Below are 12277 nucleotides of genomic sequence, written 5' to 3'. Positions count from 1 at the left end.
TACATTTAAAAAGTAACCTATCCAACCCTGCTGATACTATTCAATAAGAAACGCTCATTTTCATTTTTCTTTGCAATGGTGTGCTGTAATGAACATGACCCTGAGTCAGGTGGAATGTAAATATTAGTTGAATGCCTGACTGAATGAATTGCAACTAGCATAGAATTCTATAAGATAGCTAGCTAGCCGTAGGGCTGTTGTAATGTGCTCTATGCTACACTAAAGCCATTTTCTCTTCTCTGGACAATCAATTTTTTTATTTTCCTTTCTATCTGTTGCAAAAAAAATCCCTTGTGTGGCATATTTCTAAAGCTTTTCATTGGTTGCAGGATATGTCCTTGGCTAATGAGGAGAACATGCCCATGGTCATCCGCTGTGGCATCATGGCACTGGTGGCGGCCTACCTGAACTTTCTTAGTCAGATGATCGCCAACCCAGCCTTCTGTCAACACGTCAGCAAGGTAAATTACCTTGGAATTAAAGAGAGAGTTCAGAAAAAATGTATGAGTTGAGTTGTCTGTAGGCCAGTAGTAACAGCATCCACAATAATCTGTTTACATTTACTTCTCTCTCTCTCCCTCCCCCCTCCCTCAATCTCTTACTGTCTCTCCATCCCATTACTCTTCTAGGTGATTGAGATGAGGAACCTGGAGGCCCCTTACCTCCTCCCTGAGCACATCTTCAGAGAGAAGTGTCCGTAAGTGTTGTCTGGTCGCCCACTGACTCCAGATCTTTTGGCAGCTACCATTCAAGCACCTCCTCTTCACCTTGCATTCAAATATTCATTGATCAGATTTGTTGAAATATTCTCTCATGTGATGGATGAGAGAATGTAACTATTCCCTCCTGTAACTATTCCCCGGGTCGTTGCTGTAAATGAGAATGCTGTAAATGAGAATGTGTTTAGTCAACTTACCTGGTAAAATAAGGGTTAAATAAAATAAAAAAGAAATAAGCCAAATTAATGGAGGACTCAGTGAGATTACCAAGTACTCGTAGTGACCAGACATCGTGCTAAAAGCTGTCTTCCATTCATCCCCCTCCTGGATGAGATTGTATGCACTCCACAGGTCCAATTTGGTAAAGAACCGCCCCCTTGGAGCGGTTCGATGGCTGCCGGCACCAACGGGAGAGGGTAACGGTACTTGGTGGTGATCTCGTTGAGTCCTCTGTAATCAATACACAGGCGTAACCCTCCATCCTTCTTGGCCACGAAAAAGAAGCCTGCAGACGCAGGAGAAGTGGACATGCAGATAAAACCTTGTTGGAGCGCCTCATGGATGTACTCCTCCATTGTCTTGGTTTCAGCCACCGACAGAGGGTAGATGCGGGGGCACAGAGCCTGCAAGCAGGTCGATGGCACAGTCCCAGAGGCGATGCGGAGGGGACAGGTGGCACAGGTTTTGAAAAATAACTCCCGCAGGTCCTGGTATACCTCCGGGATGTTGGGCTGAAGGGCAATCACAGGACTCTCAACCAATGTGGACCACAGGGGACGGGAAAGCAGGTCCTCCAGCATTCGGGTACCCAGTCTGTGATTTTCATCCTCGACCATGAGATGGTGTGCTTATGGCGTTGAAACCAGGGGAGGCCGAGGATGATCTTGTGAGCTGGTGCACTGGTGATGAAGAAGGGAATGTTCTCCTGATGAATGGACTCCACGGTGAGGGTGAGTGGTTTGGTGATGTGTGTGATGGTCCCGGAACCTAATGGCCGACTATCGAGGGCTTGAACCGGGAAAGGAGAGGAGAGCGGGTATGAGGAGATGTTAAGGGAGGAAGGGCAAGGGTCTGGTCAATAAAGTTCCCCGTGGCAATGGAATCCACCAACGCTGTAGAAACAGTACATGATGGACAGTCAACTAAGTGCAATTGACAAAAAAAGGGTTTGGCAGAAAGTGATGAAGAGGGGATAGATACTCTCACCTGCCCCAGGAGGTGGAAGATCACGTGACCATCCAACGGCTCTTGTGGATCCCGAGTTGGGACGTACCAGGCACTGCTGTAGCTGGAGTCCTCCTTGACCACAATAGAGACAGAGCCTCAGCTGTCTCCGACTCCGTCACTCTGCCGCAGGGAAGCGTGTGATCCCTACCTCCATGTGTTCAGGCTCTGATCCAGAGTGGTCACTGAGGGATGGAGAGAAGCGATGAGAGTGCCGATGCTCCTGAAGTAGGTTATCCAGACAGATGGCCATCACGATGAGTGTGTCCACGGAGAGGTTGTCATCTCGACAGGCCAGTCTGGAACTCCTCGCGCAGTCCTCTACTGAATAGCATTTGAAGTGCCGGCTTATTCCATCCGCTGGATGCTGCTACTGTCCGGAAGGTGAGTGCGTGCTCTGCAGCAGTCTTGTCCTCCTGCCCTCTGGTGGATGATCAAAGATACCTCTGAACAGAGCCATGAACCACTTGTATGAATCCAGCTCCTCCTCTCCTCTCTCCCAGACAGCTGTGGCCCATTCCAACGCTCGCCCAGTCAGCAGAGAAATAACCGTGGCAACCTTGGACCTCTCGTGGTGGGGGCTCCGGGAGGGACAAACGGGCATTGCTGACCTGGGCGGGTTGCTGAATGGGCTGGTGTGCTGGGTCGACTGGTGGTAGAGTATCCTCCACTAGTTGAATGCAACGCCTCTCGGGTATGTTCGAGATGTTGAACACTGTGAAGAACCTCTTCCATAGCCGTCCCCAGTTGCGCCAGCTGGTCGTGGTGTTGACGAAGTAGGTATCCCTGCTCATCGACCGTCTGGGAGAGGTTCTGATTTCCTGTTGCTTCCATTTTGTGAGGCAGTATTTTGTATTGTAGACGCTGGGAGTCGAGAAGCAGGTGGTAAGTTTAATAAAACAAAGAACATGGAATGATACAACATAGGAGTAGTGTCTTGACATAAAACAGAAACAATACTGCCTGGGGGAAGAACCTAAAGGAGTGCCAGATAAAGGGGAGGTAATGAGTGAGGTAATGGAGTCCAGGTGTGCCTCATGATGAAGTGCAGGTACGCGTAATGATTGATGCCAGGTGCGCGTAATGATAGTTGCCAGGACCGGTGGTTAGTAAACCAGGGACGTCGAGGGGAGGAGCAGGAGTAGACGTGACACTACACTAGTTCATTTAGCAGACAGGATTTGCTTAGAATTCCGTGGCATTATTTTATATTATTTAATGGAATGAAGACTACAATTGAACAAAGCTGAATAAAATAGAAAGGATATTTTCTCCAAACGATTTGAGGCAGTGTGCACATGTGGCTATTCTGTGTTGACCAGTTAACAAAGAAATAGGTACTCCTATATGCTTCATTTGCCGCATGATGCGACTCTAATGATGATTTGAAAAAAGTTGCTTGAAAGGCATGAGCTCTGCTTTCTTTTTTGCGCAGGCTGTACACACTCAGTCTCTCATTCACAATTTGACAAGTACTTGATAATGGCTCGAACTTTACGGTGGCATCTGCTTTGTGTGGTTGTAATGCAGCCTAAAAAAATCTGTTCCTTTAGCGGCCAGTGGCTGTTGTGCACATTAGACAGTTTGATTGCCGTTTCTAGCTGAAACAGTGTAAGAGGAGTATTGTGTAGAAGAAGAAAGATTTAAAGTCGGGACTTTTGCTTCACAATAATATGAGTATGTAAGACATCTAGAGTTGTGCATTGCTTTGCATGCACACCTACACTGAACAAAAATATAAACGCAACATGCAACAATTTCAAAGATGTTACTGAGTTACGGTTCATATAAGGACGTCAGTCAATTTAAATAAATTCATTAGGCCCTATCACCTTTCTGCATTCTTGTGCTCTACTGTATTGTACTGTACTCTACTGTACTATACTTTACTGTGTACTGTACTCTGCTGTGCTGTACTGCACTGTGCTGTATTGTGCTGTCCAAACTTGTGAAACGTAGATGTCTATGATTGGTTCAGATTTGGACCGGACCAAATCTGACCGTCTATGTTTGGGCCAAATATAGGCATAAGTGCCCATCTTTGGTCCTGGCTCGTGTACGCTAGCCAAAAAAAAGTATGTGAACCCTTTGGAATTACCTGGATTTCTGCGTGAATTGGTCATCAAATTTGACAAACATAGTGTGCTTAAACTAATAACAGACAAATTATTGTATTTTTCTTGTCTATATTGAATACATAATTTATACATTCACAGTGTAGGTTGGAAAAAGTATGTGAACCACTAGGCTAATGACTTCTCCAAAAGCTAATTGGAGTCAAAAGTCAGCTAACCTGGAGTCCAATCAATGAGACGAGATTGGAGATGTTGGTTAGAGCTGCCTTGCCCTATAAAAACACTCACAAAATTTGAGTTTGCTATTCACAAGAAGCATTGCCTGATGTGAACCATGCCTCGAACAAAGAGATCTCACAAGACCTAAGATGAAGAATTATTGACTTGCATAAAGCTGGAAAGGGTTACAAAAGTATCTCTGAAAGCCTTGATGTTCATCAGTCCACGGTAAGACAAATTGTCTATAAATGGAGAAAGTTCAGCACTGTTGCTACTCTCCCTAGGAGTGGCCGTCCTGCAAAGATGACTTCAAGAACACAGCACAGAATGCTCAATGAGGTTAAGAAGAATCCTAGAGTGTCAGCTAAAGACTTACAGAAATCTCTGGAACATGCTAACATCTCTGTTGACGAGTCTACACTATGTAAAACACCAAACAAGAGTGGTGTTCATGCTTTCCCGAGTCGTAGTGGGAGGACGACACAAAATATCGCGTGACTCCAAGTTTACTTCAATATTATGTTTTTATATCAATATTTACGCATAAAGGCGTTTCCACCACCATTTCTCACAAAATATTTTTTTTACTCAAAAAGATCCCACCTTGTCTAACGTATTTTGTTTTATCAATATTTGGAACGTTTACTGACACATTTGCTGTTTCCATCAGGCCTGTCATTACATGTTTTATCCGACATGTACTGTACTTTACTCCCATAAAAAGGTTGGATGGAAACCTGGTTTATAATATATAAAAGTCTCTTCAACCTGTTGTTGTCTATTGGCTGCTTGCGTTGACTGACTGAAAAAGGTATTGTCACTCAGACGATGAGTGTTGTTACATCCCTTATCTGATGACGTAAGACGATGATGAGTAATACTGAACGCCCAACTGCAACTCTTCTCACAGCAGTCTTCTCATGCTGTGAGAGAAGTTGATTTGGATTGCTAAAATTGGACCCTGGCAACCATTTTGTCCCTTGTGATAAAACATTATTCAACAAGGGATGCCTGACAAGAGAAGCACAAGACAGCAGTTGCATTTAAATTAAATGATTATCAACTCCTGCAAAGGACAACTCAAGTTTTTATTTAATAATATATTTAGCAAAAACTCGAGAATGGTTCCAATTTCCATAGGTTTAAAGGGATACTTTGAGATTTTGGCATTGAAGCCCAGAGTCAGATTAACTCATGGATACCATTTTTATGTCTCTGCATCCAGTATGGAGGAAGTTAAAGGTACTTTCACAAGTTAATGCTAACTACCCTTAGCGGAATTACTGGAAGCCTTTGGTATCTACTAGCATGCCATCAGTTACCATAGACTTCCAATCATTGCCCTAACGCAAAAATAAATTTTAGATTTTTAAATTCTTCAAAGTAGCTACCATTTACACACTTTTGGCATTCTCTCAACCAGCTTCATGAGGTAGTCACCTGGAATGGTGTGCCTTGTTAAAAGTTAATTTGTTGAATTTCTTTCCTTCTTAATGCGTTTGAGCCAATCAGTTATGTTGTGACAACGTAGGGGTGGTATACAGAAGATAGCCCTATTTAGTAAAAGACCAAGTCCATATTATGGCAAGAACAGCTCAAATAAGCAAAGAGAAATGACAGTCCATCATTACTTTAAGACATGAAAGTCAGTAAATCCAGAACATTTCAAGAACTTTGAAAGGTCAAGTGCAGTAGCAAAAACCATCAAACATTATGATGAAACTGGCTCTCATGAGGACTGCCACAGGAAAGGAAGACCCAGAGTTACCTCTGCTGGATAAGTTCATTAGAGTTAACTGCACCTCAGATTGGGAAGCATTTATTTGGGCTGCAGAGTTCAAGTAACAGACACATCTCAACATCTACTGTTCAGAGGAGACTGTGAATCAGGCCTTCGTGGTCTAATTGCTGCAAAGAAACCACTACTAAAGGACACCAATAAGAAAAAGAGACTTGCTTGGGCCAAGAAACATGAGCAATGGACATTAGACCGGTGGAAATTTGACCTTTGGTTTGATGAGTCCAAATTTGAGATTTTTGGTTCCAACCGCCGTGTATTAATGAGATGCAGAGTAGGTGGATGGATGATCTCCGCATGTGTGGTTCCCACCGTGAAGCATGGAGGAGGAGGTGGTGTGGGGGTGCATTGCTGGCAACACTGTCAGTGATTTATTTAGAATTCAAGGCACACTTAACCAGCATGGCTACCACAGCATTCTGCAGCGATACGCCATCCCATTTGGTTTGCGCTTAGTGGGACTATCATTTGTTTTTCAACAGGACAATGACCCAAAACACACCTCCAGGCTGAGTAAGGGCTATTTGACCAAGGAGAGTGATGGAGTGCTGCATAAGATGACCTGGCCTCCACAATCACCCGACCTCAAATGAATTGAGATGGTTTGGGATGAGTTGGTCGCCAGAGTGAAGAAAAAGCACCCAGCAAGTGCTCAGCATATGTGGGAACTCCTTCATGACTGTTGGAAAAGCATTCCTCATGAAGCTGGTTGAGAGAATGCCAAGAGTGTGCAAAGCTGTCATCAAGGCAAAGGGTGGCTACTTTGAAGAATCTAAAATATATTTAGATTTGTTTAACACTTTTCTTGGTTACTGCATGATTCCATGTGTTATTTCATCGTTTTGTTGTCTTCACTATTATTCTACAATGTAGAAAATAGTAAAAAAAAAATAAAAAACCTTGAATGAGTAGGCGTGTCCCAACTTTTGACTGGTACTGTAAATATGGTATCCACAAGTTCATCTGACTCTGGGGAAGTAAATAAATGGCTTCATTGCCAAAGCTGTATTTATCCAATTATAGTGTCCATACAATGTGGTCTGAAATAACAATGAGTAGAATAATATCAACACTATGCCTTGACAGGTTATAATAAGTAGGCAGGGAGAATGAACGGGCTGCTGCGCAGTCATTATGGGAGCTCTTCCTAGTGCGCCCGGTTAAATTGTGCATAAGAGATCTTTTTAACTTTATAAATGGTTAAACTAGTGAGAATTGTGTTCACTATCAGCCCAAAATGAAATATACATGTATACACTATCAGCATAAATTGAAATGTTGATTTATTTTTACATATTGAATATTATATATTGCGCTAATTTCCTGTACGTGGACAGTATGCATTACTACATTACACCGCTAATTTCCTGTATGTGGACAGTATGCATTACTACATTACACCGCTAATTTCCTGTACATGGACAGTATGCATTACTACATTACACAAGCTCACGGTTTGACCACATTGAATTGAGGGTAATTGCGCATCCTTTTTACCTCAGATTAGTGACGTTCGTATAAACATTTATAGTAATCACAATGACACAAAATCGATTGCTTAAAACAGATCAATATCATTGGTTTTGTAAACAATACACGTTGGCGATCTTTGGACTTAGAATTCTATCATCATTTTCCAACTCAAATGGCAAGGAAAATTAGGGGTGCTCTCTGTATAAAAGTCACTGGCCAACACACCTTTACATGGATTTGAGAGTAACTATCACTCAAATAACAGCCAACCCTTGTCACTCTTGATATCCTATGGCAGGTTGTGATTCATTTAAGTTAAATAACAAAGCAACTGATTTTTATTCGGCAGCCTCCCAAAACTTTCATCCGACGTTCTCGAATTTAGATCACTGTCTTCAGCAAATGTTCTACTAACCAGTGATTTGAAAATAATTCTCAGATTCAGTGTGGCCTTTGAATAGTGTTAGTTTAAACAATCCATACACCCCAAGCGTTTGCCCCCGCTCTATTGATTTCAAATTGATATCAGTGATTAAAGTTGCATTCTGCAGAAATCGCGCCTCCATTTCCTGGTCGCTAAAACTCTAATAGTTCGCCTAATTTCAGTTGATGTACAAAATAAACTAGTATAGTGTAGAGAATTATTGTACCTTCTAAACCGCTGTGAAAGATATTTTCCATAACCAAAAATACTATTGTTTCAGATGTTTGAAGCTGGTGTACAAAACAAAACTTAAGAACGGGAAGCATAGAAATAGCACACATAGAACAGATCTACTGCTTCTTAGACTTGTTTTCAAATAGAATGACCGATCTATAACTCACATTTCTATGGACATTTGTTTGAATCGCCCAAAAAGTTACATATTGCCACTTTAACAAAATAGTGTTGTTTACCTTTCAAAGTTGGCAACCCACTTGAAACAAAGTTGTCCTCTAACCAGTGAGAGACATATTATTCCCAAATTCTGTGTGATTTTTGAGTAAGGTTAGTTTGAACAGGATGTGCAACCCGACTCCCCCCTCTCGTTCGATTGATTTCAACGTTATATCAATATGAGTGATTGACAAATAAGTGTTGTTTCTTTTTCCGTTTTAGCGACCCGCAAAATCAAACTGCATCACTTTAAAAAAAAGTAGCTGGTTGTCTTCAGCAGGTTGTCCTCCAACAAGTGATGTAAACAATATTTCCAGTTTCCATGTGGTTTTTGAGTTGTTAGTTTCAACAGCGCATATAACCTGATTTACCCCGAAATTAATATGCGTGATTCATTGCCACTTGTCAAAACAACAGGGTTTTTGGTGCATATGCAGTTTATAAGGTGCTCGTTTAAAAAATACAAGTAATGATTACTTTTGTGGCACATGTATGTGTAGGTAGTACATTTTATGTTTATGTTTTCAATATATCACAAACTGTTTATTGATTTGGAGACTTCCAAATGGTGTTTTAACATTGGGCTATTCATCAAAAGTTATTGTCAATGGGAAGCAGCAGCAGCAACATTTTCAATTTATGTTTTAAGAATATAAATGTAACTTTCAGCATTCATTTCTAATATTATTCTATTTAATTAGGTAAAAACTGCTGAATGAGTCCAAAAAACGTGATGTGATTGATTTAATTTGATGATGTACCACAATTTATAAAACGGGGTGGACTTGCATATAATAACGCACATATTCAGCAATGACTCAAAAACGATATACAAATGGCTACGACTTAGCTAGCTAGTCAGTTGACAAGCAATATGTGGCTAACAGTAGTTTCTTAGCTAGCATAAAATGAGTGCATAAAATGTTGTACAATGACAAATATGACTAAAACATTGACAACTTCATCAGGAAACATAAGGAAACACATACTGTACTCACAGTTGTTGCATTCATGCACAGTGTAGGATAAAACAGTTAGAATAACAATGTTAGAAAACCGAAGATTCTCTGCACAGCCACAGGTGGCGAGTTATCACGAGCTCGCAGCGTTACTTAGCCTATCAGTGAAGTCATCAGTCACTTTTAAAGACAAAGGTTTTCTTACAGGTGAATAAAACTGAAATTAATATGGAACTGTTGTTTTCCATTCAACTAAATTGTCGTAGTTAATGTTGTTTTATAATACTGGAACTAATGACGACAAACTATAATTTAATGGGTTCGATTAAGAAAAAAAAAGTTGTAATGAGATTCTGATTGGAGAGACAAAATCCTACCAGGCTCAACAAAAACCTATAGGATCCAACGGGATAACTTTTGATTTCTATTAAGAAAAAAAAGTAGTCCAATAGGATTCTGATAGAGGGGATACAAAATCCTATAGGATTGCAATAATCATATAAGGTCCAATAGGATTTACTTTTGATTTCCAATAGGAAAAAAAGGTAGTTCAATATGATTCCAATATGATTCTGATAGAGTGGATACAAAATCCTATAGGTTTGTGAGAATCCTATAGGATTCTATATGATTTTTTATTTTTTTTTCACTAGGGTATCCCATCTCTGTACCGCATACATACATACATACATACATACATACATACATACATACATACATACATACATACATACATACATACATACATACATACATACATACATACATACAGTACAATTATCTGTAAGGTCCCTCAGTCAAGTAGTGAATTCCAAGCACAGATTCAACCACACAGACCAGAGAAGTTTTTCAATGTCTCGCAAAGAAGGGTAAAAAATAAAATAAAAAAGCAGTCGCTGAAAATCCCTTTGAGCAAGGTGAAGTTATTAATTAGGCTTTGGATGGTGTATCAATACTCCCAGTTACTATAAAGATACAGGTGTCCTTCTTAACTCAGTTGCCAGAGAGTAAGGAAACTGCTCAGGGATTTTACCATGAGGCCAATTGTGATTTTTAAACAGTTACAGAGCATCATGATTGTGATAGGAGAAAACTGAGAATGGATCAACAACATTGTAGTTACTCCACAATACTAACCTAAATGACAGAGTGAAAAGAAGGAAGACTGTACAGAATTTAAAAAAAACATTCCAAAACATGCATCCTGTTTGCAACAAGGCACTAAAGTAATTCTGGCAGAAATGTGGCAAAGAAATTAACTTTAGGTTTTGGCAAATCCTACACAACACATCACAACATATTTTCAAGCATGGTGGTGGCTGCATCATGTTATGGGTATGCTTGTCATTGGCAAGGGCTAGGGAGTTTTTTTAATAAAAATGAACTGAATAGAGCTAAGCACAGGGAAATTCTGAGAGGAAAACCTGGTTGTCTGCTTTCCAACATACACTGGGAGACTATTCACTTTTCAGCAGGACAATAACCTAAAACACAAGGCCAAATCTACCCTGGAGTTGCTTACCAAGAAGACATTGAATGTTCATAAATGGCCCAGTTATAGTGTTGACTTAAATCGGCTTGACAATCTATGGCAAGACATGAAAATGGCTGTCTAACAATGATCAACAACCAACTTGACAGAGCTTGAAGAATTTTTTTAAGCACAAGCTCTTAGAAATGTACCCCAAAAGACTCAAAGCTGTAATCGCCACCAAAGGTGCTTCTACAAAGTATTGATTCAGGGGTGTGAATACTTACACTACAGTTCAAAAGTTTAGGGTCACTTAGAAATGTCCTTGTTTTTTAAATAAAAACACATTTTTTGTCCATTAAAATATCATCAGAAATACAGTGTAGACATTGTTATTGTTGTAAATGACTATTGTAGCTGGAAACGGCAGACTTTTTTAATGGAATATCTACATAGGCGTACAGAGTCCCATTATCAGCAACCATCACTCCTGTTCCAATGGCACGTTGTGTTAGCTAATCCAAGTTTATCACTTTTCACGCCTAATTGATCATGAGAAAACCCTTTTGCAATTATGTTAGCACAGCTGAAAACTGTTGTTCTGATTAAATAAGGAATAAAACTGGCCTAGACTAGTTAAGTATCTGGAGCATCAGCATTTGTGGGTTCGATTACAGGCTCAAAATGTCTAGAAACAAAGAACTTTCTTCTGAAACTCGTCAGTCTATTATTTTATTGAGAAATGAAGGCTATTCCATGTAATAAATTGCCAAGAAACTGAAGATCTTGTACATGCTGTGTACTACTCCCTTCACAGAACAGCGCATACTGGCTCTAACCAGAATAGAAAGAGGAGTGGGAGGCCCCGGTGCACAACTGAGCAAAAGTACATTAGTGTCTAGTCCTCAACTGGCAGCTTCATTAAATAGTACCCACAAAACACCAGTCTCAACGTCAACAGTGAAGAGGCGACTCTGGGATGCTGGCCTTCTAGGCAGAGTTGCAAAGAAAAAGCCATATCTCAGACTGTCCAATAAAAATAAAAGATTAAGATGGGCAAAAGAGCACAGACATTGGACAGTGGAGCTCTGCCTAGGAGGCCAGCATCTTCAATGTTGATGTTGAGACTGGTGTTTTGCGGGTACTAAGGTTTTCTAATTAGCAATTAGCCTTTTAAAATGATAAACTTGGATTAGCTGACACAACGTGCCATTGGAACACAGGAGTGGTGGTTGCTGATAATGGGACTCCGTACGCCTATGTAGCTATTCCATAAAAAATCTGCTGTTTCCAGCTACAATAGTCATTTACAACAATACCGATGTCTACACTGTATTTCTGATCAATGTTCTGTTATTTTAATGGCCAAAAAAATGTGCTTTTCTTTAAAAAACAAGGACATTTCTAAGTGAGGAGGAAGGGAAACGCTACTAAGGTACACAATAGTAAATGTTGGTAGACA

General features: G+C 40.5%; 1 protein-coding gene across 4 annotated transcripts in view; it reads left to right on the top strand.

Annotated features, from left to right (window-relative positions):
• efr3a (EFR3 homolog A (S. cerevisiae)) overlaps positions 1-12277 on the top strand; it is a 243809-nt gene that overhangs the window by 209727 nt on the left and 21805 nt on the right. For all 4 annotated transcript variants that reach the window (XM_029703945.1, XM_029703942.1, XM_029703944.1 and 1 more), the window contains 2 exons: positions 330-461; positions 630-697. In XM_029703945.1, the coding sequence (XP_029559805.1) occupies positions 330-461; positions 630-697 (200 nt within the window). The remainder of the gene's footprint in view (positions 1-329; positions 462-629; positions 698-12277) is intronic.

The sequence above is a fragment of the Salmo trutta genome, chromosome 21 (assembly GCF_901001165.1).
Source record: "Salmo trutta chromosome 21, fSalTru1.1, whole genome shotgun sequence".
NCBI classification, from domain to species: domain Eukaryota; kingdom Metazoa; phylum Chordata; class Actinopteri; order Salmoniformes; family Salmonidae; genus Salmo; species Salmo trutta.
Note: the sequence above shows the minus strand (reverse complement) of the source record. Positions and strands in the feature narration are given on the sequence as shown.